At 44.9% G+C, this 26,625-nt stretch overlaps 4 protein-coding genes across 7 annotated transcripts; 2 read left to right on the plus strand and 2 right to left on the minus strand.

Moving 5' to 3' along the window:
- The first annotated feature begins 3,417 nt into the window (after positions 1–3,417).
- Positions 3,418–7,637, plus strand: LOC125724907 (transmembrane protein 272-like). 2 transcript variants are annotated; one of them, XM_049001372.1, is made up of 5 exons: positions 3,418–4,174; positions 5,580–5,663; positions 6,010–6,060; positions 6,171–6,377; positions 6,755–7,637. In XM_049001372.1, exons 2-5 carry the CDS (start codon positions 5,600–5,602, stop codon positions 6,961–6,963), a joined length of 531 nt encoding a protein of 176 aa, XP_048857329.1. In that variant the 5' UTR covers positions 3,418–4,174; positions 5,580–5,599; the 3' UTR covers positions 6,964–7,637. The 2 variants fall into 2 exon arrangements, with proteins under 2 accessions (XP_048857329.1, XP_048857330.1); XM_049001373.1 differs by lacking the exon at positions 3,418–4,174 and adding an exon at positions 4,368–5,058.
- Positions 7,638–9,895: 2,258 nt separating this feature from the next.
- On the minus strand, positions 9,896–14,753 carry LOC125724906 (low density lipoprotein receptor adapter protein 1-B-like). Of its 2 annotated transcripts, none has more exons than XM_049001370.1 (3): positions 14,265–14,753; positions 11,031–11,626; positions 9,896–10,794 (listed from the first exon to the last, which is right to left on the minus strand). In XM_049001370.1, the coding sequence occupies exons 2-3, from the start codon at positions 11,599–11,601 to the stop codon at positions 10,718–10,720; spliced, it is 648 nt and encodes a 215-aa protein (XP_048857327.1). In that variant the 5' UTR covers positions 11,602–11,626; positions 14,265–14,753; the 3' UTR covers positions 9,896–10,717. The 2 variants fall into 2 exon arrangements, with proteins under 2 accessions (XP_048857327.1, XP_048857328.1); XM_049001371.1 differs by having other exon boundaries at positions 11,031–11,621; positions 14,265–14,752.
- A 2,209-nt stretch (positions 14,754–16,962) lies between these two features.
- On the plus strand, positions 16,963–19,147 carry sat2b (spermidine/spermine N1-acetyltransferase family member 2b). 2 transcript variants are annotated; one of them, XM_049001374.1, is made up of 6 exons: positions 16,967–17,375; positions 17,680–17,731; positions 17,957–18,040; positions 18,385–18,486; positions 18,627–18,667; positions 18,839–19,147. In XM_049001374.1, the coding sequence occupies exons 1-6, from the start codon at positions 17,313–17,315 to the stop codon at positions 19,016–19,018; spliced, it is 522 nt and encodes a 173-aa protein (XP_048857331.1). In that variant the 5' UTR covers positions 16,967–17,312; the 3' UTR covers positions 19,019–19,147. The 2 variants fall into 2 exon arrangements, with proteins under 2 accessions (XP_048857332.1, XP_048857331.1); XM_049001375.1 differs by lacking the exon at positions 17,957–18,040 and having other exon boundaries at positions 16,963–17,375.
- Positions 19,148–20,927: 1,780 nt separating this feature from the next.
- Positions 20,928–25,911, minus strand: LOC125724905 (claudin-15-like). The gene is made up of 5 exons (XM_049001369.1): positions 25,207–25,911; positions 22,725–22,889; positions 22,554–22,635; positions 22,199–22,306; positions 20,928–21,930 (listed from the first exon to the last, which is right to left on the minus strand). Exons 1-5 carry the CDS (start codon positions 25,421–25,423, stop codon positions 21,819–21,821), a joined length of 684 nt encoding a protein of 227 aa, XP_048857326.1. The 5' UTR covers positions 25,424–25,911; the 3' UTR covers positions 20,928–21,818.
- Between the last annotated feature and the right edge of the window lie 714 nt (positions 25,912–26,625).

Here is a 26,625-nt window from a genome sequence, read left to right on the forward strand (position 1 = left end):
CCTGGGGGGGAGGGTCATGTTTCATTCTGACACTTGGAAACTTCCTGGTTCCAAGCACAGAAAATGTCAAATGATGATAAACGAGGGCCGATGTGAGATTTAGGGTCTGAATGTGAAGCCTGAACTAGAGCCCTGCGCGGGACTGTTTTTTTAAACCGGCTCCCGCTGAATTTATGACCATTACCGCCCGCTCCCGCTGAATTTCTGACCATTACCGCCTGCTCCTGCTGAATTTCTGACCATTACCGCCCGCTCCCGCTGAATTTATGACCATTACCGCCCGCACCCGCAGACGCATTAACGGATATACTGTACGATGAAATAAGTTTATATGCATTAAATGTTTTATTCCTGTAGAACAAGAACTGAATAAAGCAAATTCAACAAAAATCTCTCAACTTTGAATCGCAAATAAATGTAAACAGAGCCCAAAAACTAATCAGATGTGCAAATATATGCACAGTTATAAAAAAAAACAATAACCAAACCTATACAACAAATATTAAAATTTCACATTATTATAAACAAACAAGAGCAGCTTAAAAACAGAAGAGAACCCTGAACCTTATTTCAAAGAAATATATTAAAACTAGCTGAACATCACAACTTAATACAATGGCTCAGAACAAACACGAATATACAACACAAAATAAATGACATCAGTTACATTCTCCATCCTGCCAAAAATCTTGGGACCCGCTGTATATTTTTAGCAGCCCGCTCCCGCCCGCGGCAACCTTAAAATCGCCCACTCCAGCGAGATTTCCGTTGGGTCCCGCGGGATCCCAGTCCCAATGCAGCGCTCTAGAATGAAGTCTATATGTGAGCACTGGAGTCTATATGTGAGCACTGGAGTCTATATGTGAGCACTGGAGTCTATATGTGAGGACTAAAGTCTATTTTTGAGGACTGGAGTCTAAATTTGAGGACTGCAATCTAAATGTGAAGATTGGAGTCTATATGTGACAACTGAGCATGAAAAGTTTTGTGGATAGTGGGCTGGTTTTGTCAAATCATGTCAATGTTGTCTGACAAGCTGTTGCAGAAATTGATCTAAAATAGAAGAAAGTTAAATGGGTCACATTAACTGTATGAGGAGCACTATGTTTTACACTGGATATATTACACAATTGAAATCAACATCAATTTAATCCATGTCTTGATTTCTAGTTTTAATTTAACTATCATTGCTTTTACTTTTTTCCATCATAACGAAACGGCCAAACGAAAAATGTCGGACTTTTTACTCAATGCTTTCTCATCCATACCCTGCCTTGTCTACTTCTGAACAAACAGATAATGATTTAATCATGAGGTACAGTCAATGTCGCCCGTCAATATGCAGCTATTAACAGCGGATGATGACACAGGGCCGTTAACAGTCTTCTGCCCCCACGGCTCCAACGCCTGGAAGAGAAATCAGCTTGGTTACAGGAGTTTTCTTGGTTAACATATGACAAGGGAAACATGTTCTGCAGGTTTATGCACAAGCAAGACATGAAATTACTGGTAAAACAGAATTCATTAGTGATACGAGCCATTTTAAAAAGGAAACTGAAGCAACATGGTGATAGTAAGGAGCATAAGAATCCCAGAGATTGATCAGTAGGTCTGCTTTTCTCTCTATTTGACTATCCCTGCCGGCCCCTGGAGGATGGGCTCCCCCTTTGAGTCTGGTCCCTCTCAAGGTTTCTTCCTTCTAGGGAGTTTTTCCTTGCCACTGTCGCCTATGGCTTACTCACTGGGGGCTTTGGGTGAGGATACTGTAAAGCGCTTTGAGACGATGTAATGTTGTGATAATGCGCTATATAAAAATAAATTTGTTTGTTTGTTGTTCGCTCCCATTCAAGCAACTAGAGAAGGCAGGAACAAGACATCTGATTGGTTGGTCCTGCCTCCTCTACAATCTGATTGGATATCTCTCTGAACCAATCATTTTTTTGGATGAGTGCAAATTACATCTCTCTTATAGGTGATTGTGGAAGAGACGTCTCAGGGAAAGGCAGTGTTATCACATACTGTAGGTATGTATCTGATGGAACAGCCGTCTAACAGGGTTGGCTGAGGTTGATTATGGTCATGCAGAAGGGATTCTGAACACCATTAAATCACTGCTTCAGAATGCTGACCCAGCCCTGCCAAACTGGTGGGATCACAAAACGAGCAATTTTTGGAGCAGATGGTGCAAGTGGGAACTTGGGTGCAATAAGGGGATTGGGGGCACTTTTCAGAAGTGAGAGAGGTGAACACGCCCAGTCTTTCCACTGTCTGCCCCATCGGCCGGAACTGGCAATGCTAAGCACACAAAGTTCAGCGCCCATGATTGGGAAAGTGAATGACCTTGAGAGCTTGGGGGGGGGGGGGGGGGAGGGTCACGTGCCTCCAGCAACATCAAGGTGGCCAGCTAGTACACCGTGGTGGCGATCACCTCAGGGACGGCACCCAGGCATTAAATACAGTAAGCTCAGCTCAACTCCATCCATAACACACTGTTATGAGCTTTTAGCCTTTATTTCATTTCTCTCCAGCCTCTTGCCTGTTCAGTTCCCTGCAGACTGATGACTATGTCATCCCTGATTTGTCCCTGCCTGCTCAGCATGGCCTCCTGCTCCCAGACAATGGCCCTGAAATCCTCACTTCCTCAGTCACTAGCAGCACCGCGCCTCTGGTGGAGTCACAGAAGTATAACGTGATGTCCCTGCCGTAGTCTGACTCCCGAGACGAAGTGCTTCCTACACTGACAGCAGCTTTGTAAAGAGAAATAAAGAATGAGGTCTTAGGTCCTTTATCTAGTATGATCCTTCACACAATGCCCCCCCCAGTCACACCCACAGAGCCAATGGAACCAGCCTCACCAGTTTTGGCATAATGTGCATGCTATTCTGTTTTTTAACACGTGAATGTTTTACAAATAAAGAAGTTCTTATAAGTATTTGTCATTGGTGAATTTCTCCAGGAAAGTGTGTATGCGCGCATGTGTGTGTGTGCGGTGGTGGTGGTGGTGGTGGTGGTGGTGCAGGGTTGAGGTTAATGACAAGTGTTAGAGAGGTGAGCGTGTCACAATCTCCCGATTGAAGTACCCGTCGCGGTGTGGGCTCCGCGCGCAGTGCATGATGGGACCAGTGATCTGTCCGGAATGTGTGTTTGCTGCGGGCGTGCTGAAAGATCCTTTTAATAATTGTGGCGTTGTTTGTCCGTTCAAACTCAACGTCTGAAAAGCCATTGTGATATAAGGAACATCGTTAGATGGACTGGCTCATGGGCGTCGCCGGACTCCTTTTGCTGGGGCACGTGCCTCAGTAAAATCTCACGTACAGCTTTCGAAAATCATGGGGAAATGGGACTGGGGGGCTGTGTCCCATTAGAGCTTTATTTTTAGCAACGCCCATGGATTATCTGCTGTAAATTTTCCATAATTGTTCCCAAATGTATTTGGTTTTCCTTTGATATAGCTGTGGGGTCGTGACATCACTACAGTGCTTGTACATACTGTGTGAATCACATCGCCGTCAAAAGTACTTCACTCTCATCAGTATAGAAGCGGCAGCACAAGCAGTGCGAAAGACCACGACTGCAGGGAGAAGAGTAGAAAAAATGAATGGGGAAGCACTGCAAGTTCTGCAAGATCCATCACATGACACGCCACAGAAATTAATTACTAAATAGTCAGCCGACTGCTTGAAAGGCCACGCACGACGAACAGTAATGTGGAATTACCTGCCTGTAAGTTTATCGCCAGTAATCCCAAGTACGCAAGCGTTCGCACCATTAGTACATCACAAACTATCAAGCCTTTGGATCCCGTAGATCGATCCTAATCCGCGGGGCAGGCTTTCGGCTGTGTTTACCCAGGGTCTGCTTTTTAACCCCGCACTTTACGTCAGTGCTGCTTGCCCACGCCCCATAGGCCCGGGGCGCTCAAGAGGAGCGGGTCTGCTCTGTTTTTACTTTCAAAAGCTGGATTCCGTTGTAACCCATTCATCGCTAAAACTTATCTTGCAAAACAGTCTTTAAAAATAGGAGTGCCGGGGTTGATTTGTCAGCAGCTCCGTGGAGGAAGAGGAAGCGCGATTTTCGGACCCTGCCTCAGTCGCCCGCTGCGACGCTTCATCCTGCCGCGCATTACCTTCAGTTTCGCTTTCTTTCCAAACAAGGATCATTTTCACCCCACTTGGTAAGTCCCAAGGAGGAAAACATTCCCTTTTAAATAATATTATTATGCTCTAAGTGAAGCTGAACGTAAACGATTGTCGAAGGATAAAAAAAATGGGAAAACTGCTGGGTTACTGCTTTTGTACCAGTATTTCTGCGATCAAGTTGCATTTATTTGTACTGATTTAACATATTTAAGCCTAGCATGTTTATTGATACTGAGTTCATGAACTTCTTTCTTGTAGTATTATCGTTTTTAACACAGCCTATGCATTTCCTAGCGCATATGGATGTGTCAGTGCTGTCCGTTTCGTCGCCGTCAGCCTGAAACGCGGTCAGAAAAACGTATAGTCTTACAAAGTTATGGTCTATTTCACCAACACGTAAAAGTGATGCTTGCGCTTTAACTCATAAAACGCTGCGTGTCACGTGTAAATCAATCTTACGCATTTAAGAAACCACCCTGCAGTTCACGTATCGAAATCAACTGGAGTTTGTAAGTCCTTCTGAGTATGTAGATTTTCAAATATGTTCACATGGCAATTAATGCAGCTAGATCATAAAATATACACTAGGCTGATTCGAGGCTCCCTTTACCAAACGGGTCGCCTCAGGCACTTATTATAATTGTCATCAACGGACGAGAGTTTTTGATGATCTTCGCACGTTTCTTATAAAACCGGTGGATCTGCCATTAGGGCGTATTTGGGTGGATAACCATTTGCTGTATAACGTAGGCCGAATTAAGTAAGCCTATATGCATGTCGTATTACACAACAGTTAGGCTACTTCCGACCAAGAAATCTGATTATATGCAGTAACATTTCTCATCTCCATCAACACGGAGCCGGTGCTGGGCTGAATCTCGCTTAGACCCGCGTCGTGCTATTGATCTTCAATGCAAAGGTATCCCGCTAATAAGTTAGATAGTTGTTTCACTGATGTAACCGGCGATATTAGAGAACTGTATCGGTAATAGACTGAATTTCCGCGTGTGGAAGGTTTAATATTTAATAATTGCTGCTGAAAATAAGTGTGCGCAGATGGCTGCAAATTTCATAAATGTTTACCTTATTTTGGTAGTAATAGGCTTAAGTCTCTTCCCGTGTGTATTCCCGAATATTGTCAGTGATTTAAAAGAGTGAATCGCCTCGAACTGGGGGGGGGGGGGGTAAATAATCCCTTGGCTGATAAATCTGCCGTCTGATATACTTGTAATTAATAGATGTAATCCATTTTACACAATCAAATTAAAAAATAACGTGGAATGCGTCATTGGTTAACATGTCACTGTAAATGATGGGAAATGATTACAGAGGATGCTGAAAATGACAGATTACACTAATGATGGAGGATAGTTTCGGTTTGGACGTCCTGTTGGAAAATCCCCTTGTCCTCACAGCAGACCTGCTTTTCGCCCCCTGCAGGCCACTGACAGTAAGTAAAGATGGAAAACCGCAACTTGCTCCGCAACCTCCCCCAGGCCCCGAAGCCCTCCCTGCCTGTACTAGGTGAGCCACCGGGGGCACAGTGCAGTTCAGGGGCCCTGTGAGTGCCATGTGCAGGCTGAGCCACCGGGGGCACTGTGAGTGCCATGTGCAGGCTGATAATAAGCTCAGGCCCCATCGCCTCATTGATGGATGTTGATGTCCGTGTTTGTAAGGCAGAGTCCCTGAAACGTGTCTTTGGGAAACTGTGCCCCTAAGCTGCTTCAGCATCTCCTAAACGTCTTTATTTAATATTTAGCGCAGTGACTATTTATGGCCAACAAGGGGCGCCATGCAAATGTGTGGTTTGAGTGTTGGTAGACTGGCTGCCTGCGAATAACTGTGCTGACCTCTTCCTCCCTCTCGCCAGTGCTGTCCAAGTTCTTCATGATCGTCCTGCCCGTCGCGCAGATCGCCATAGGTGAGCGTCACCCTGCCTGGCCGCGTGCCGTCAAAACTCTCCATGTGCGCCATGCGTAACGCCGCTGCGACCTACCCCCCCCCCCCCCACACCTTGCCTCCCCTGCACAGGTGCGGTGTACATGAAGGAATGTCCGGCACAGCGCTACATTCCCATCTACCTGGTGGTGACGGGCTCCTTCAGCCTGGTCCTCGCCGTGCTCTCCTGCCTGCCCTGTGCCCAGGAGTCTGACGAGGGCGATCAAGGTCCTCTCTCCAGGCTCTGCACCACCTGGAACTCCCTGGTCTCCCTCTTCCTCTTCTGCTGGTTCATCACCGGTAAGATGTTTGCTTGGGGGGGGCTGTGGCGATTGCCAGATGAGGTTGTTCTCCGTCAGGACGTCGGCAAGGGGCCTGTCCACCTTCCAGACGGGAGGCCGGGAAAAGGCCAACAAACGTGTAAATCCGCAGCCCGATTATCAATCGAATCGCCCTGCTTGGTTTTTGACCTGAACGTGGGTGCAAAAAGCAGCCAAAGCTTTTAAAATATATATATATATAAAAAATTACTCTTCATGAGGTTTGCAGGCCAACTGTAAATTTATTAGTAAATTCCAGTCTGACTACCCCAGTATCTGACATGGTGGCGTCCAGCCTCTGGAAAGGGGGGGCATGTGTCTGTGACACTCGTGGTCCTCATGACGATGTATCCACAGGTAATGTGTGGATATACTCCATTTATGCCCCCAACTATGACTCGGCGGCCGGCGACTCCTACTGCAACAAGACGCTGTACCTCTTCGCCTTCTGGACGACCACGCTGTGCTACATTCTGCTGGGACTCATGTTGGTCGGAGGCTGCTGCATGCTGCTCTGCATGTGTCTGCTGGGCAAGAGCGTCCAAGAGGGGGCCGACGAGGCCTGAAGAAGTCCCGCCTCCCACCGACAGCCCCCTGACCGCTGGGAGAGTCAGAACTGGAGTAACCATGTAGCGCCTTATACCGTCTGTTCTATCTTTTGATTGTCTCACACCGTATAGAAAAGATTTTTTTCCTCTCCCATCCATCCACCCACCCCCCCCTTTCCTCTCTCCTCCTCCCCCTCTCGCTTCCCTGTCCTAACCCTCATTTTCAGCACCCCCCCCCATCAAAATTAGCAGAACTTCACATACCCCTGTAATTCCAGCTGCCTCACTCTGTACTCCGTACAGAGCTTGATTCCTCACTGTTCACATACATGTAATCTATTTTGCTGAAAGGAAATGTTATATGGTGTGAAATCCATGCGTATTTAAGGGTAGAAAATTCGCAGGTCGTATCAGATCAGCGTTCCAGAGCTGTTGTCGGTGCCTAGATAGATGCCAAAGAGGACAGGATGCGCTCAGGCTTTACACACACTGAGTGTGTGAGCGAGAGCTCCACAGTTTGCATGTTTTGCACTGAGATATTATGCCCTGTATACGCTGCACTGGTGTGTATCTGATCTAATGTAGTACTGGTCCGATGTGGGATCCTTAATCAGGGGATCCTGCACTGTCGAGGGCCAGTTTCACTGCGATAATTATACTGCTATGGAATAAACGTGCATTATCACCAACAATGTTATGTCACCTCAATCGATTGGATGTTGTCACTCGGTGCCCTTACAGTGCGAAGCACTGGAGAAGGGAAATGACAAGGAATAAAATAAGCCAGTCAGAACAGTGTCCACTGCGTCTAACATTTCAAACTTCCATCCATCCATCCATTTTCTGTAACCATTTGTCCTATTCAGGGCTGCGTGGGGGCCGGAGCCTACAGGCGCGAGACAGGGAACAACCCAGAATGGGGGTCCCATCCCGTCTCATTTCAGAGTTGTATGTGTTTTTTTTATATACTTTCATATTTCACAAAGTTCACTGGTGGTTTTTACCACATCCAGCCTGGGTTCTGGCTGGACTCCAGACTTCCTCTTTCAGGACCGCTTGGGGTCTCGCCAGTTTCCCTCAATGTTGCTGCTTAACTGACGGCTCAAAAAGCGATAGTGTATCGCCGAAGTTTCAGAAGTAGGGTGGCCAGATGATCCACATCAAGGGAGAGGCTTTGAGTTAGGATGTGATTTGCAGACTAGCATTTAAATTGAAAGGACCTGGATTTCACCAAAGCACAGAGTTCTTGCTGTGTGCTGATTGGTCAGTCTCCTATAATCCATGCATGTGCCATTAGTGTCAATGGGAAACAGCCGGATGATTCTTTCAATCAAGGAAACAAGTTAAAGCACAAGAATAACTTAAAGCATTTAGCCAAGCAGAGGAGCTTTTCAGTGTTAAAGCAGTTGGCAAAACCTGTAGCTCAAAGTGTGCTGCCTGACATGGATTATCTGGTCATCCTATTAAGAATGAAGCAGGACAGAGAGACGCAAAAGGAGGCAAAATGATTTTTCATTGTACCTTTGAGAACCTGCTGGCTACGCAAAAGTTTATAGTCCCCTAGTGAAAATGCATCTGGGCCGAGTCATTTCTGGCAACATGTGATGTCAGGAAGCTTCTGCGCTGGTCACCTACGGCCCGTAGCCCGAGCGGCTCTTTAAGCGTCGCTGACCTGGTCCTGGGAATATCTGCAGTGCTACGTTCGTTTAATGGGGTGTAACTGGCAACGTGTCACGCTTTTCCCGGCAAAGAAACATGTACAGACGCACAAGATCCACACTGACGTGATTAAAAACAAACCGGCCTGACGACACATGCTGGAAAACAGCTGGCTGACAAAAAGCTTGCTTCTAAAAAAAATTAAATAATGAAGAAAAGCAAGATTCTGCAGATTTTTTCCTGATTCGCAGGAATAGTGCTGAGAATTTTTAGTGCACATTTAAATAGTCACGTTTGGCATTTATTTATTCATTGCGGCGTATGCGTGACTTTACCGACTTTCTCCAAATGAACCCGTTGCTTCCAGAAACTCGTCTGAGGTGCAGAAATGCGTTGCTGGGTTTTGGCAACGTGTAACTCTTTGTGACATCCACTCAGATTTTAAGCCACTTGAGTAAACAGAGCCGATTCACAGTCTGCGAAACTGGTTGCTACGTTGGAGCCAAAGTTGCGGGACTGGTTGCTACGTTGGAGCCAAAGTGTGGCTTGGGCGTGTGCGGCAATTGGCCTGCAGTCATGCCGAGGGATTCTAGACTGTAGCTGCGCAGTCACGTTACCTGGACGACCTGCTTGGTCGTTTTGACATCTTCCCTGCTTTCCATAACGCGAGTTCTGGCAGGGGAATAGCTAGTCCTTGTTCAGGGGGCAGAGAGCAGCACAGGTGCCCTGTTGTTACCGCCACGCAGGCTGGTGGGTGTGGGCGGCGGTATCCATGCGTGAGTGGCGACAGACACTTTCCAGGTGATGTTGTTCCTTTCCATTGTTTAACGAGATGACGTTGTGCATTTAAACCACCTCGCGCCTTATTTTAAACGATTTTCCGTCTGTCAAACACGTAGGCTGGTGTCGGGTATCGTAACTTCCCCTTTAAAGCCAGCCCTGGCCGCTTCAGTTTGAAATTTAACGTTTATCACCGGACTGAATCGCCAGTCAGCAGACAGACTGGCTGCCGGGGAAGTGTTAATCTACCATTCGACAGAGCAAAACAGACTTGCACACGGAGCAGGATGTGCTCTTTTCCCCCAGCCCAGGGTGTTACACACCAGCAGGAAGGGGCGGGGCTCTCTGTTCAGCCACGCCTCCCTCACTTTCCACGTTGAATCTCATTGGAGTCTGTTTACATTCCACCAGCCCTCCATTTTCCCAGCAGCTCCACGGTTAACCTGACTTACCCGATGCACAAGGGCCTTTCCTGTACGCGCTTCCGTAAAGTGCAGCAGAGCCAGAAAGGTTAAATCGAGGATTTAATTTCAGGTGACAACTCAATTTACAGTTCAGCCAGTTACATTTTTAAAACGCGTGATCGGAAAAACACCAACATCTAAAGAATGTGGCCCAATATAAAACGAGTTAAGTGCCTGAAAGCAGTCTGTGCCCGACGGTAACGATACCCACAGGCTGTCAAACCACTTCTCCTCCCAGAGTGAGATTTCACCTCACCACATTAGGCTTCAGTTTACCCACAATGCACCAGCCAGGCTTCCTGTAATGCCTCGTTCCTCCTTATCTCTTCATTTTGAGGTTTCCTTGCAGCATGTCAGCTGGGATCGCTCGAGTCGGCGTGAAGTCCCGTCTTTGAGCCTCACGCCTCTGAGAACTCCCCAGGAGATCACCCTGACGCCCGATCCCACCCCAACCCCCAACCACTTAATCCGCAGCAGCGATGCTCCCCGGACAGTCACTGAACATCAGCAAAAAGTTTTCTTCTGGGTACTTCAGAGAACACTATTTTTTTCCCAATTTGTCTGGACCTACACAGATGAAAATGTCGTAAATACCCACAGTGGGGGGGGGGGGGGGTATGCCTGTTCCGTAAAGTGAATCTACAAGCTTCAGGGTTCAGCTCCCGTCCTTTAAACAGGAAACTAACCAGAAAGAATGTGTCCATACCATCCAGATCACTTATCTCTCTTTTCTCGGCAACCTCCCTTCAAAAAAAAAAGAAAAACCTAATCACTCCTTTTTCTTGACGCAAGAGAGAAATGTAAGGGTCCTGTTGGGTCCAGTAGTCCCTGGGGTGGGGGTAGAGGGGTCTGCAATATTTGATAAGCTGTCAGACAGGATGCCCCTCTTCTGGCTCACTCTCACTGGATAGCAGGAAACCAGGCTCCGCCTCCTCCACTGACCCACCTACACCGGCGAGGGGCCAAGTGTTAAGGCACATATAATACATTCATACTATTACTGAGATACATTCTGCATTCCATATATCACTGGGAAACTTGGAGATAAGCAACAAGGAATCCTTCAGGATCAAGAAGCCTTGAGTTATGAATACTGGCAATAAAAAGGACAGAATAGCATCTATAGTACTAATTCACATTGTAGTGTATTGTGGCTGCCCGCATCACCATGTCAGGCCTCACCTTTGGCCAGGTGTGTCAGCAGTGTGGCACTCCTGGACTCCTGATTCGACAGACCCGGGAAGCCACCACTGGCAGGGCCCTCCCCTTGCGTCCGATTGGAGGAATCGCCCTGCCAGTCATTGAGTGCCCTTTGAAAGGCGGTGGCCAGGCAGGCAGTGAGTTCCTTGGCCCGCTCGACCCGGCTGCACCAGAACACGCGGCACTGCAGCTGCCGGTTGCGCTGCTTGCAGATGTAGAGGAAGACATTGGGGTGCACGGTGTCGGCGGCGCAGTACGCGATGTCCTGCAGGAACGTCTTGGACAGCTGCCGGCCCGTGCTGAGCTCCTTCACCTCCACATACCGCGGCCGCACCACCAGCGCGTGCTCTTTACCCGGCCTGCTGGGGGCGCCCTCCAGCAGCCGGCCGATGGCGTCCCGGGCCTGCTCCAGGTCCAGGGAGTAGATGTTCTCCGAGCCCAAGTACTGCAGCTTGAAGAGAGGGTCGCCATGCGACAGGTCCTCGGTCCTGTCGCGGCGCAGTCGGCGCCGAAGCACGGCGGGAGACTTCTTCAGGCTCTGCATCAAGGACATGCTAGCTCTGGGTCGAGGGCCTGCACTGAAAAAACATGCCATTAAAAAACAAAGCACCACATTCCCCACAAATATCCAATCCATCCCTTATCCCCCTACCTGCCCCTCATCACCTCAGCGACGGCATTCTCTGCCTGGGATGACATCATGTCGAAATTCACTGCACACAGTGTCTGCCTGAACACCCCCTGACTGAGTTCACCGCTTCACGCGTCGGTGAGCGGAGCAGCCACATGTGCAGTGATGTGCTCCAAAAGATGGGGGACGGTGTGAGACTATGCAGGTTAGAACGCTATGCTTGTATCCGGAAGGCTGCTGGTTTGAATCCCGGGGCTGATCAATTAAATGTAGATCTGCAGCCAGCACAGCTTATTCGTAAGTTATTTTCTGCCTTAATTACTTTTTATTATATGTGACCACATCAGCCAAAACGCTGCTGGTGAGATTACTCCGCATGGGCCAGTGTACTACACACATTCAGCCTGTAAAGTATAAGGTCCGGTAGGAGTGCTCAGGGGCCTGTTTAGTATAAGAAAAACATTGCCTTATGTTAATTTACTCACAATGTCCCAGGGCTACTTTTACGGTGATTTCTCCAAAAAGACCGATGATACAATAGAACATCATTAAAGTGCATTGCTCGGTGCGATTTCCAGCACACTAAACTCAAAACGTCTTCGCGCGCTTATTGTGAGACCTGTCTGTATTTCCTGAGTAAATGTGCTAGTAATCTTTAAAGTAATCTCGCGATTTATATCTGATCCTATGATAATTCCACCTGTACCTAATCACGGAGGAATGCATCCACGTGAAAAAAACGAGTAATTAATAAAATACTGCAACTGCAATTTGAGACGGAAAGCGTTATAATTGCAAATCTCTTTTAAATTCTTAATTATTATAAAACTAATCCTAACAACATTTCCGACAGATCTAAAATATTCTTCCACGTCTCCAAGAAACAGACTCTTCCCAAAAAGAGACATACGGTCAAAAACGGATACCACTCACATAGGAAGAAAAGCATCAACAACGCCTACGTGTACATGGAGATATGCGCAGGAACACACGCACAGCTGTTTATCATTATGGAGCATTCGTAAACAGTGGCGCGAATATTCGGGTTTATCGACCTTTATCGCAATGCCACCTACTGCCGCCTTCTGCACGCTAATCGCCGAGCCGCTGTACAGTACGCGGCTTGGCCAGACCATATCGCCCTGTTTTTTTACAGTTATAAAGACCGCATGTTCTTTAAATAAATGATAAAGCGCTTTTCCTACCGCTGAAGCCACTTATATTTATGAATGTACCCTGCACGTTATTACCTAAACGTTTTCCAGTACTGAATCTCAAATCTATTTTATCTTGATTATTAAGTTACAGTAAACGGAAAAACGGCGCAAAAACATAAACCAATGCAGGTTTCAGGCCGAGACGTGACGTAAATATTGTACTGTTGTTCTATCATGTCTGATTACTGTAAGCTGCAAGATCCTATATCACTCTCAGAAAAAGGGTAAAAATTTATACCTTTGCTTGTCACTGGGGCTGTACCCTTGTACCTTTCAAGGTACAGAAATATATTCTGAGGAATATTTCAAAGATACAAACAGCATTAATAATATTCCTCTCTGTCCATTTCTGTACCTTGAAAGGTATACAATTATCTACAGCTAATGGTATAACTGGCAGTGACAAGCAAAGGTACCCATTTTTACCTTTTTTTCTGAGAGCATATAGTTTCCCGCAACTGAAAACTTTAACATTTCTGGCAAACTCGTCCAACGTGGCCAACGCGGTCTCCAAATGTTTATCTTGTACTATCTGTGTAGTCTTCCAAAACTCGACCTTTCAAATGCCGATGATCTAGCCTACTGATATCCAGAATGCAAGCAAACCACTAAATGCATTTTTATAAATGCAGTTATACTGATGGACTACTAGAAGACTTCTTTCCTTTCGTAAAAGATGATCAAGTTCAGAAATCACCTTCATAAGTGAAAGTTTGAAAGTAAAATGTTTTCCCTTTACTAAGTACAAGTAAGTTCAGTCAGTGACAATATATAAACACATCATAAAGTGTGTGAATGTAAATAAACACATAAAACACAAAATGCCTGCACGAGAAATGTGTCGAACACTGCTAAAGTCCTGAATGTTCAAAAAAGCAATTGATTTCATTATGGTGTTATGGCAGAATCTCTTAATTTCTTGACTCTTCCTAACTATAGAGGCAGACCTGAAAGAATCGTAGATTAAGTTCATCGCAAGCGATTTTGATTTAATCGTGGAGATTAAATTAAAATAGCTTGTGATGAACTTAACATTATTTTACGCTATTTCTTTTTGTTTTATCGACAGAAGGAAATATTTCAATGTATTTTGTCGTGTGTAAATGTCGCCCTTTAGCCAAGGCGTCCATGCCTGAACTGTAACGTGCAGTTAGATGGCGGCATGAATAGACTGAAATCGAAAAGCGCCGCTGATCCAAAATCATCATGAACTGCAACTATACTGCTGTTTATCTAGTAGGCTACGTTTTCAACTTGGTGCGAACTTTATCTCACAGTAATTCGTGCAAGGAGCTAAGCGACCGGCTTGTAACTGTTTTTCTTTTTCTTTTCCCGGAAGAAATCCATAAACTCAAATATACCCCATACCTGAGCCATGCAAGTTGCGTGAAAAAGGCAGAGTTAACGTATTGTTATCCAGGAATCCAGGATTATGGAGATAAACTTCTTTTACTTCACGAGCAGAGGGAGCAGTCGCTTATTCCGGTTATTCCGCGCAGATGTAAGTGAACCGTACCGGTGTCTGGCGCGCCGCATTTCACCGTAGGCGTCGCCGTGTTGCAGCACTGACGTTACGCGCGCCTCCGCGTCTGCACTTTCCCCGGCTGCGCGCGTTTCCTCCCGTCTATCTCTTCTTTTCCATTTTCCTCTCCAATTTGAAGGAGGATATATATATATGTACGTGCCAACGAGAACAGTTGAGATATGTAAATGATCACTGGATGTTCTGGTTAAATGGGTTTGTTCCAAATAGGGAAAGACAAGGATATCCGGCACGTCCATGTGTTTGAACATTATTAAACTAAAATGCCGTGGGAAAAACTGCATATTATTTCTGACACTGTTTAATGTGATCGATTTTAACGAAGATTAAATTTCTGAATACAAAAGTGATAGAAGGGATAGATGTTTTTAATTTTATTATTTCTAGATGCCCTCGCTGTACCCTGGTACATGCGTTTCTCTTGTCTAAATTAAAGCCACTTGCTGTGATAAAACCAAATCGTATCTCCATAATTCTTACACCTCAGATGAGGATCTGTGCGCAAATAACAGAAATACGTCATAACATGATTATATAAATTAATTTTACTCACAAAATAATACTGAACGACTCGGAATATGCATGCCATGGCCTTCACAAAGCAGAAAAGCCTATCCAATTAGTTTCCTTGAATTGTGTAAGTACTCAGTGGGACTTAATGGTTTACAAGCAGATATGTAAGGATATGGTTCTCTTTCGATGTCCGAAACCATCCAGTAAGATGAATTGGTCTAAATTATCCATAGTATGTTTGTCTGCTTTGGACAATGATCGGGCTGTCAATTTAGATGTTTGGATTGGTGGGACAGAGGTATGTGAGGAAGCATGTGAGAATCAGTAGGATGAAATGGTAACATGTTTATTAATAACTTTGAATATTTTAACGTGACGTTACTTGTGGGGCGACATCATCTGTTTTTAAGTAGGACTAATTCTCTCTAACACCAAACGTCCACACCCAAATTTATGTGACTTTGAGCCCTGGGATTCATTCGGTCATGCTATACTTAGGTCATGGCAGAAACTCCGCAAACAGCACAACTATTACCACACCGATGTCGTGGTTAAAATGTCCAAATACGGTAAAAGGGCGACGTTAGTCTGGAGTCTGCTGACATCGGCGCGGCGAAAAAACTGTGGGAGTTAAAGATTACCGCCTCCAGCTACGTCACTGCTATAATGAATCAGACATGATTCGTTCAAAAATAAACAGTGCATGGGAATCGATACCGTGAAGGCCACCCAGTCAGCATATACTTTCAAGGGTAGACTGTATGCCTTCAAACAAACCAGATTTTGACGCATGGCAGTCTGAATAATAAGCATTTATTCTTGAAATTAAACGATTTCCTGTTTGCCTTCATGTGGAAGCGGATCTGTTGCCTGCGGTTATGCAGGGTGGTTGACATGCACAAGCCATCTGCTTTTATAGGTGAAATTTGTGGGTGTGTGATTTTAAAGACGTCATGTATTTTAAACTGTAAGATGACTCTCCTGGTGCATGATTAATACAATTTGCGAAGAATCTCGTATAGGTTTGCAGCATTCAAATCGTCATTGCCCGATTTTTTTGTTTTTTTTTTAGCAAAGTTGCATAAACCTCCAATACAAACTTTATTTAAAAATAGTTTTAAAACTTTCTACACTTCAGCGCACACTTTATGGCCCCGCCCGATAAACTTGACTCCCTACAAAATACCCTATGCGCAATCCGATCTATCTTGTATAGTTTAAATATTTGTTATCGCTAATGTCACTTTCATTATTACTGTCACCAGAAGCAGACAACGAAGCAACATTGACAATATGTTCGTAGTTTCCGGTTTTTAGTTGCTTATTAGGAATGTTATCGAGGTCCGAAGCCCGCTTATCCAATCAGCACCAAGGACCGAGTCACGAGTGCGACCTTTAGCCAATAAAATCGAGGAGCGTCCTCGGTAACTGCAAACAGGAGGTTGCTGTCAAATATAAAGCCTGCAAAATAATTCGTTCTTACTGTAGTTTAGTCCAGCGTCATTTCTGAACTAGGACAGGAATTGTGAACTACCATTTCAATTAAAAGGACCTGGATTGCACTTCAGTATTGAGTTCTTGCTCTGTGCTGATTTATCAGTCTCCTATAATCATGCATGTGTCACTAATATTAATGTGAAACGGCTAGATGATTCTTTCAGTCAAGGAAGCAAACCAGTCAAAGCACACGAAGAGCTGAACTGTTTAGCCGAGCACAGGAGCCTTTCAGTTTGAAAGTAGTTTGTAAAAGCTGTATCTCAAAGTGTCCCTCCCTCACATGGATTTTCTGGTCACCCTATTTACAGATAGTTTGTGTAATTCTACCATTTTATATGTTAAGCATCAATTCTAAAGCAATCTACATCCCGTAATAAAAAGTACCTTTAAATCAGGTTATTTATTTAAGCTCGTCATAGCAAGTTTAACGCCTTAATGCAATGAGGTATCCTACATATGTGCTGCATACGTCATGCATATATAACGAATAAACGGAATAGATCTGTAAGGGCTGTCGTAGCGCTTACAGACTGATCCATGTTACAATAAGATCAAGAAAACCAGGTGCACACCTTTGGACCAATCCTAAAGGCACACATATTACCTCGCCCACCTCCTGGCAAACGGAATACGAGACGTTTTCTGACCTCTTCAGACAGACAACCAATAAACGCGAAAGAAGCCGTTTTCCAGTTTTCCCTTTAGGATTCGTCTAGTCGAAATGGAGAAAATTACCCGTTTTTTCGTTTTTGTTTTTTCCGTCTAAAGTTGAAAAACGAATTATACTCACGTACACGGACCAAAGTCCCAGGTCTGAGTGATTTCAGCACAGCTAAGTGTTAACTGAGCACACGGTCTTGGAAATGGATTTCATAATTCGCGCTGCCACGCCGGGTGACTGCAAAGATATATCGCGGATGATCATGGTAACCCAGCAAAGCATTGCTTTTAGTTCGTATCATATTGTGTGCAGAAAAGAATTGCAGCAGTTAGCCGCAAAATAACAGTTCTCCTATTGTACATTATGTGCCGAGTTCGCCGGTTACACGCGTCATGTGCAGCTCCAGTTCTATTTTTGGTACTGGGAGCTACAACTACGCCTTTCATTTTCATTCTCATACTATGTATGGCGCTATGTAAAATATAATATCCTAACAGTTGTATCACTGAAATCGAATCAGGTTGGTTTCAGAGTGACTGCCTGAGTTCCCCTGTTCTCTGTGCTTCTAGGAATTGGCGGTTTATGAGAATATGCCCGACCAGGTGAAGATTTCACATGAAGGTACAACAGTGTTGGAGAACTCCCACAGAAGGATAGCTAGGATCGAAGGCATCTGGCGTTATTTTTGTATCGTATAAAGCTTCCGGTTCGAAGTAATAGTCAGGGCAGCAGATGCTAACGCTGCTTAGCCGGGTGGGCTAGCTGTTCAGGAACCTTCACGGTTAGAAAGTGGGGATTTTCTTATAATCAGCCCCTCCCCCCAAACGCTCTCATTTCTGTCCCCAGTGCTAGAACAAGATGGGTTTAGCAAAAATCCTTTCTTTCAATGCCTTGTTGCGGAGGTGCCAGAACAGTACAGAAGGACAGAGGGTAGGTGAACAGATGAGTGAATCAATATAGGTGTGGATCTTTGCATGCTTACATCAGGCATTGTTGAGTACTGGGAGCAGGGACATATCGGTTAATTCATAACTCCAGCGTAGACTTCAACCCTCCCACATAGTTATCCGTCTAGTCTTTCAATGACTGATTAACTGCTGAATCTGCCGAGGAGGGTGGCTGCAGATCAGCCTTTATCTCATTGACTGCAAGACAGCATGTCCCTTTGTCATCACTTGTAATTGGTCCTAACTGCCATCTGACATTCTGGCCCTTTGTGTTGCTAACCAATCAGAGCTCGGCATGAAAGACATTGACCATATTTGTCTTTGCAGGATATACAGTGGTTGGCTATGCCCTGTTCTTCTACACCTACAGCACATGGAAAGGCCGTTCTGTGTACATGGAGGATCTCTATGTCATGCCGGAGTTCAGAGGTAAGTTTCCAAGTGAGCGCTTGTCCATTTATGCTCTGTGTGCTGATCCACAGCATTGCATTTACATGCAATTTTCTATGTCTAATAACGACCGGGTTTTGGTGGGGGGGGGGGGTCCTGATTTTGTTTTTGCTCTGCAGGGAAGGGTGTTGGCACGGCGTTAATGAGTAAGGTTGCTCAGGTGAGGTCATTTTTCTTTGCCTATGTGCAGATGCATATGGAGCAGCAGTGTATGTTGCATAATGTAATATAAGGAGTAGCGATGCATGATGGGTAATGTATTCTCTGCCATTGTAGGCAGGTGATGGGAAACAATGTATGGTGGGTAATGTAGTTTTTTTTTCCTGTGCAGGTGGGTAAGGAGCAGCGGTGTGTGCGTCTGCAGTTCTCCGTGCTTAACTGGAACACTCCATCTCTGGACTTTTACAAAGCCAAGGGTGCCCAGGACCTGACAGACAGTGAGGGCTGGCATGTACTGCGATTCGACGGGGAGGCGCTGGACAAACTAGCGCAAGAGGCACCCAAAAATTAATGTATGTACCAAAACGAGGACAAGTGGGGCCCCAAATTAAGTGAAATAAATATCCCAAAGTGTATTTTTGGACTTTTTCCCTTTGACTTGTTAAAATAAATGACAGAGGAGCATCTGATGGGGAATGCACCTTTCTGCTGTCTTACTGTTTATCACAGTCTTCAGTTCTGAAGTCTATGCCTTGGGCTGTTGAAAGGGATAAAAGTAGACTTCAGGACTGCTTGTAGCAAAAGAAGGACAAGTGAAGAAGGTTAGGGTTTGGGAGGAGATAGACCTGAGCATAGCTTCCTCAGCTGGTCCATACCTGACAGACAATCCAGGGTGATAGAGGGAGCTGCCCATCTTAGATGATTTGGCTGCCCTGGGATTCGCAGGAAGAAAGGCCCAGTCTTGCTGTCCCCACCAAAGGCCTCTCTCTCCATTCACAGAGCGCACGTTCTGTCCTCCTCCTGTTTGTCGCTTCCACTTTCCCATGACCTCCCTCTAAAGTCCGTCTCGCTCCTGTCTCTCCCCCCCCATCACACCGGCTTTCAGCCCTGCTGCCACGTGACCCCCCTCCCTCCTTCCACCCCCCCACTATTCCTTTCTCAAGCCTTTCACTCATTATTCTGAGGTTGTTTTTGGCTCAGCTGTTGCAGGGCAAGTTTCCCCTTTTCAATCCAGGCTTTTCCCTAATATAGTCATTTTCAAATTCGTCCCAGTTCCTCATTTGGCTGCGGCGCCGTCTGTGCCCCTTTGGTGCCGCAGGTCCAGGTTGGGCACAGGCACACACACACACACACACACACACACACAGGTTTTTTTCTTTGCTGTCTGCCGTAGCTGTGTCTTTGCCAGCTACAGGTCACCTGACTTGGGGTAAAGCCACATTCTTTAATCACATGACCTATTTAGGTCACCCAGTAATATTCTGGCCTTAGAATAAGAAATCAGTGAGTCGGGGGGACAAAATGGACTAAGGGAGCAGGTGCCACACAGGTAAATGTCCAGCGTAGTTTACGGAAAGGTACTAAACCTGAACATTTTCATTGAAGCACCCAACTGTAAATGAGCTAAAGGTTGCGTCGGTTAAAATTCTCAGCTGATCAATTAATAATTAGCAAACTTTCGCCAAATCTGGAACCGGAAGAGTACAGCTAATTCAAACACCCTGCCCTGTGTGAGTTTCTGTGTCTTACAAGTTCAGTTTTTCTGCAGTATTTCTGTGGGTGGCTTTTTGATGAACCTCTATGCTTCTTTTTTGAGTAATTTGGTGATTTTTTTTTTTTTAATGCTGGCATGGCTTTGTGGCAACCCTCTGTCTAGAAGCTAACTCAGCTATTTTTTAATGTGAAGTACAGTGATTGACAGTAATTACTCAGTATTACAACTCTTAAACAAATGAACTGTTAAAAAGGGATCAATGGTTACAGCACCTCCATGTGGCCATATTAGGTATTTTCCGTGTTTTGTCTCAGTCTGGAGGCCTTTTTCTGCGTTGGATCTCCGTCCTGTCTTCTACATTATTCTTTTCCAACTCGGACCTCGGGGACCCCCAGACAGTCCACATTTTTGCTCCCACTCAGCTCCTGTAACATACCTGTACAAGGCATTCGGTGTTCCTAATTGGCTGGGTGCTGATAGGGAGCGAAAATGTGGACAGTCTGGGGGTCCCTGTAGTCTGGGTTGGGAAACACTGCTCTACATCAGTGTGTCCCTTGATCCTTTCCCTGCTTTATAATGTAACTATTGGCTGTATCTGCCAGGGCATACTGACGATTTCATGCTGACGTGCAGGCCTACGAATCCCTGCCTTCATACTCAATACTATTCATTACAAGTCTGCATAAATTGATATTTGCTGAATGAACAATTGACTGCCTTTCAGAAAATAAACAACTTGACACAAAAAGATGTGCAACTATTGCAGTTCATGTACTAGTGTTTTTATTTATGACACATAGTTTGCGCTTAAAAAAAATTTAACGTTACAAAGAACACATGCATTATTTCTGTTTTAATCTACTCAACGCAGAAAATCCTTCGATTCACGGTAATTCACTTTACGTTGTTTTCGGTCCGGCGCGTCTTGAGTTTCGACCCACAGACGCATTTCCTTAACGTTTTTTTTCTTTCAGTTAAACGGCATTAAAACATTAAAAGCAGTAGGTTTCAACATTAAGGTCGGAGCAAACATTATTCCTACGGCACAACAGGTGAGTGCGATAAAGTCTGATTAGATTAAATTGCATTGATTGTTTCAAATAGTTTCGTTAATTATAAGGTGTTTCTTTGCTCTGCCGAAACTATTATATATAACAATGTTATTCTTGTCTTAACACAAGTGTTCACAGCGTCGCCCATTAAAAAGTCAGCATAGAGACAAATTACTGAATAAAAATTTCCATGGTGATGCAACAGAACAGGAGAATAAGAGTCTCAATTGTCCCCGAGGTCAAATTTTAGTTCATTTAACGCCTTCATTTTAAGTTAAGGGTGAACTTCCCTGGTAATATATGGTTACATGCACAGGACTTAACTGCTTTTCCAGTGACACTTGCAGGCTATATAATAGCAGCAATTTAAACAATTCAATATGATTATTTCACAGCTACCCCACTGCGTTAGCTTACACTGCTGGTGTCTTATTACAGCATTGTGAGAATATGCTCAGTGGCAAGTGATCTCCATCTTGAAAGTTACCATTTAAAGTAGCTATTACTCAGAGATGCAAGACATTTTATTGTAGACTCTCCGGACCAATGGGAGAGAAGGTTTGAGATGCACAGTTCTGGGGGAGTTAACGCGGAACTAGACTGGCTCAGACGTAGGCGTTCCTGCCGTAATGACTGGGCGTGTTCGGTAGCCTAGCGTCCTCGATTCCTTGCCTCGTTGAGTATACTGTACCTCTTGCAGACTTATGGTGATAAGGCCTGAGTGGAGAGAGATAAAAACACAAGTTTATTGTTGTAAACGTTTGACTTGGCCTGCAGATACAGCCAGGGGCGTTTCTAGAGATTTTGGGGCCCCCAGTCGAGACCAATCCAGTTATTTTCCAAATTGTTTAGGCTCCCTGTCACTCAAGGTCCCTTGGAATCCTTTTAACTCCAACCCCCTCCCGCCCCACCCCCCTTACGGCGCCCCCGGGTACAGCACACAAGCACGGAAATATATATTATAGCGGAACTCTGCTGGACTCACAGTTTCTCTGAATTCGCCGACTTGCAGGAGCACAGCAGACATACCCCCGCACAGATGGCGATCGTAGCCGAAACCCAACCGATATACAGCGCCTCTCCGAGTTCGTACCTGCGAAGCAGCACATTTCCACTTCGTTCATTTCCGTGTGCCGACGACACAGAATGGGAGCGGCTTTCGTGCCCCTGAGAACCCGCGTTATTGAATAGTAGAAATCGGCTTTAGATAAAAGTATTTAGTGCAACCAGTATAAGGGAGGGTTTCTGGCGCAAGGTGGACGCTGAAAAAGTACTGTGCAATAACAGTAGATGGCAATAACGTAACATAAAAAGGGGACTGAGCCCTAACGCATACTTACTTTATCCCTGGATAGAGTGGATCAAAAAACTCTTGGGTGATATTAAACGCGTACCAAGATACAGATATCATAGTGCATAGACCTAGAAGGGGAACATCAAGGACAAAAATGAAAGGAGTAAATTACTGAATTACTGCGTCGCTATAATTTAACGTAAGTGTCCCTTCTCACCTTGGAGCAGGAAAAAAGCGCCCCCAGTTCCAGCGATCCTTCCCTTCAGCGCATAGTTTTCTCCCATGACTTTGGAACACTTCATTCCGACCAGGGTGGCAAAGACGCCGACCGCGCCCATGGCTATAGCCGCAATCATTAGCGCTCGGGACGCTTGAAGGTGCCCTGTCAAAAACGGCAAAGCAAATATTAGTAACGTGTACGGTGCTAGGCCTATTTTAATGGATTTCGACTCGGTTAGCTTTCTTCGAGACGTTGAATTTACATAAAGCACACAAGGTAGAAAAGGCAAAGTCTACATTTTTAATTCAGGTTCATTTTTTTCGTCAGATTCTCGCGCTTTGTTCATGCTTATCTTATCCGACTTATTTAGGTATACCTATTAAGGTGGATGCCCTTTTAAAATCCATCCTCCTGAACGGTCAGACGTGCATTTTGAGGGCGGGCTGAGTATCGGTTTACAACAACGTACCAGATAAAGCAAAAAAGGCACTTGAAGTTTTGGCATTTGTTGATGCTCGTGGAATCGGTTACACAGGACAAATTCTTATAAATGCGCAAACAATAACAGTAATAACGTTTCCATCCACGGTGGATACCTTCCAGTAACGGTTGCAGGTAAGACATCCCTCAGCGTAACCCACCCCAAAAGCCCAAGGAAACAAAGATACAGCTTCAACAATGACATTAATTCTGAGTATGTTCTGCGAAAACTGCCACAAGCTCAGTTGTAAATTTTCCGTAGGCCTAATTATATTTGGCGTCAATGTGGGCAAACGTTCCGCTTATCTTCAGCTCGTCCCTCAGTTGCAGGCTGCATTTGTAAGTACTATCTTGCACCAATACTTGGTCGTAGTTTAAATCTTACACACATCAGCCTCGCGCACTCTTCTGTGACATGACGATTGTTAAGGGATTAGTTTGTTGCTATAAAAACTCCAATAACGTTCAATGTTCAAACGGGACACGGTTTCACCGCGGCCTTCATTGTATTATGCCTGCAGAAATAACCCCCTTTGCATTACTCTATTTTACTATAACGTTCGCAGGCCGAAATTTTAAGTCCTTATGTTTTTTCTTTCCATTAAGCATTTTAATGGGGGGAATGCCAAAGAACTAATTAGTTGTTCTAAGTTGCCAAGACTATCAGAAGAATTCTCAATTGCCAGAAAACATTATTTATATTATAAACTGCCGTCTACTTCATTGCATGCTTCATAAGTAACTTGGATCAATTTATAAGCCGTTACGCACACTAGTAGTTGTATTGGCAAGTAATACGTTCTTTCTCATTTTAGAAATACAAACAAAATGAGAGACTTGTTTCTAAGCAAGTCAAAGACATACCCCATGTCTTTATGTCTAGCAGGTTGTAATCATTTCCTGACTGCCCCCCCCCCCCCCGCCCAAAAAAAAAAAAAAAAAACTCCACAAATCAGCTTCAGCTTATTCAAATCGCTGCTGCTAGGATTTTAACAAACCCCAAAGAATACCGAGCACATCATTCCAGTTCCCAGATCCTTGACTGCGTTTCGGTTAATTAGAGAACTTGAAATCTGCGGCGTGGGGTTACAACTCGGCGAATTCCTAGAACCTGTGAAGCCTGTCTGTATCAGATCTGGACTCGTCAGCCAATCGTGCCCAGAGCCGGGGTTAAATATGGTGAAATGGCATTAAGTTATCACGGGACTCACTGCGGGTGCTGCTCACATTGAACACCAGGAGGACCCCAACAATAAGACCAAGCTCTCAGACCAACCTGAAGACTATTGTATTTCCTATAACTTTTAATTAATTTTAATGAAAATACGCGTTTTTATCATCCTGGACGCTTCATGTTTATTATTTCATATGCGAATACTCGAATGTTATATCCTTTTACGTTTAATTTAGGTATGTGCTTTATATTTCTGTAAAGTACTTCGAGTGCCCTCTGTGCATGCATGGTAAAATACCAGAGGTGGAGATTTCAGGTCCAGAGAGTACAAATCCAGACCAAGATTTTGTTTCAACCATCCAGTTCAGCCAACTCTGTCTGTGACTCTTTATGCCCAACTGGTTGGTTGAAACAAAATCTTGGCCTGGGTTTTTACTCTCCTGACCTGAAATCTCCACCTCTGTAAAATAATATAAAAATAAACTTGCCTGCGTATTATTTATGTGGTTAAGCACACTGACTGAACTCTTGTGTCCTATGCTGCCTGGAGAGGCTCCAGCCCCCCCCCCCCCCCCCCCCCCCCCCCACGACCCTGATTAGGATAAACGTTTAGAAGATGGATGGATGTATGTATGGATGGATGGAAGTGTGTTTTGCTGAATTATGTTATCCAGCCCTGCGAGTGACTGATACCCCGTCCGGCGTGCACCTCTGCCTTGTACCCTAACACTGCCTGGGAAACCGTCCACATCCCCAAGCGACCATGACCAGAGTAAGAGTTTGGAAGATGGATATTCCATTTGTGTGACGCTGGCAGTACCTTACCGGTCAGCGCGAAGAGAGAGGGGAAGTCGCGGCAGTTGAAGGAGCCGCTGGAGTCGCTTGCGCAGGACATCCAGAGGTTCTCGTAGATAGTGGAGGTTCTGATCACGTTCCCGTCATCGCTCGATACTCTCCAGTACGGATTTTGCAAAGAAACTCCGACCATGATTACACTCAGGAAACCAAGAAGAAAAGCTAATACTTCAGCGGTAGCACGCATGTTCCGAATGCTTGAATGAATCCCTCGAAGCGTTCAGGTGACACGATGTAAAATATACAGACACGATTGCAATATCCAGAATAGAACTGACCATCAATAATGCAAAATTACTTCGCTTTTGTCCCAACTCTGAATGATCTGTACACCGTCGATGATATGATATGATGTATTGTTTTATTGTATGTAATCTACAAGGACGAATGTGAACCTTCACGTCTGATTAGCTTCTTCCGCCTTCTGCGATAGTCCTTCTCATCCGAATGTAGTTACTTCAGTCCATATAGAAATTACATATTTATATGTGAAAGGACACTAGTCGTGGGTTAGATTTCGTCGTGACATGTGCTAGGCGGATATGGCTCCTCTAGTGGCCAGACCTTGTGGTTGTCGTCCCGCAGGTCGGGTGCGAGTCCGGGTGTTTCCAGGGGATTCCCTCCAGTCTCCGACGGTCTTCCAAATAATGCAGGATCGCACTCCAGTCACTCGCATTTGGCTCTGAAAGCCTCCCACGGTTTAAGATTGGACCCTGACCGCCGTGAGCACACCTGTGCCGTAGCGATAAACCATAGCCCACTAGCAAACGTTTTACCATTCCAAACGCATACGATAAACCGTGTAATACTAAATGTGCAATACAAAATTTTATCATTTGTTGAAACAACTTAAATAGGGGGGATTTAGCCTGTCCGCCATTAACAGATTTTTCTCTTATATGCCTAAGCAGAACCACTTTCAATATTTACGGTTCCAGCAAAGACGGAAAACCTTAATTTAGTAATAGAACGGCATTCCTATATGAATCTATTCATTTGCACAGTCATTTCATTGCCGATCCCTTCTGCCTGCAGACGCATATCCTGGGTAGGGTCGCCGGAGACTATTCATGTTTTTTTTATTAATTTAGTGTGGGTGTTTCAACCTTTCTCCTTTGTAACCGATATTTTTCGCCCCGGAACAGTGGTGCATGAGTAAACAAACTGTTAATACTCGTGATCCGCTAAAGGAAACAACTCTACAGACCCGCTACCCAATTTCGAGCCATAATTACCATAAATAAATAAGGTTTTTAGTTTCTAGGACGGTGTGAATAATCTATACAAAATCTAATTAAATGACTGACTTTGTTTTTTTTTTTTTAATGAAAACGTTGAGTCTTCACCAGTCTAACCAATTCAGACACACGCTGGTAGTGCTGATAATGC

Source organism: Brienomyrus brachyistius, unplaced genomic scaffold, assembly GCF_023856365.1.
Source record: "Brienomyrus brachyistius isolate T26 unplaced genomic scaffold, BBRACH_0.4 scaffold58, whole genome shotgun sequence".
NCBI lineage: Eukaryota > Metazoa > Chordata > Actinopteri > Osteoglossiformes > Mormyridae > Brienomyrus > Brienomyrus brachyistius.

What these genes read in the sequence shown, in the direction of transcription:
- LOC125724907 (XM_049001372.1), top strand. Translation starts at nt 5,600, where the DNA reads ATGGAAAACCGCAACTTGCTCCGCAACCTCCCCCAGGCCCCGAAGCCC. An exon ending in GCCCTCCCTGCCTGTACTAG is followed by an intron (nt 5,664 to 6,009) that starts GTGAGCCACCGG and finishes CCCTCTCGCCAG; the next exon opens with TGCTGTCCAAGTTCTTCATG. An exon ending in CGTCGCGCAGATCGCCATAG is followed by an intron (nt 6,061 to 6,170) that starts GTGAGCGTCACC and finishes TCCCCTGCACAG; the next exon opens with GTGCGGTGTACATGAAGGAA.
- LOC125724906 (XM_049001370.1), bottom strand. Translation starts at nt 11,601, where the DNA reads ATGTCCTTGATGCAGAGCCTGAAGAAGTCTCCCGCCGTGCTTCGGCGC. An exon ending in GCTGACACACCTGGCCAAAG is followed by an intron (nt 10,795 to 11,030) that starts GTGAGGCCTGAC and finishes TCGCCGGTGTAG; the next exon opens with GTGGGTCAGTGGAGGAGGCG.
- sat2b (XM_049001374.1), top strand. Translation starts at nt 17,313, where the DNA reads ATGGATTTCATAATTCGCGCTGCCACGCCGGGTGACTGCAAAGATATA. An exon ending in ACAGTACAGAAGGACAGAGG is followed by an intron (nt 18,041 to 18,384) that starts GTAGGTGAACAG and finishes TTGTCTTTGCAG; the next exon opens with GATATACAGTGGTTGGCTAT. An exon ending in TGTCATGCCGGAGTTCAGAG is followed by an intron (nt 18,487 to 18,626) that starts GTAAGTTTCCAA and finishes TTTGCTCTGCAG; the next exon opens with GGAAGGGTGTTGGCACGGCG.
- LOC125724905 (XM_049001369.1), bottom strand. Translation starts at nt 25,423, where the DNA reads ATGCGTGCTACCGCTGAAGTATTAGCTTTTCTTCTTGGTTTCCTGAGT. An exon ending in CGCTTTTTTCCTGCTCCAAG is followed by an intron (nt 22,636 to 22,724) that starts GTGAGAAGGGAC and finishes TTCCCCTTCTAG; the next exon opens with GTCTATGCACTATGATATCT. An exon ending in CCACTCTATCCAGGGATAAA is followed by an intron (nt 22,307 to 22,553) that starts GTAAGTATGCGT and finishes GCTGCTTCGCAG; the next exon opens with GTACGAACTCGGAGAGGCGC.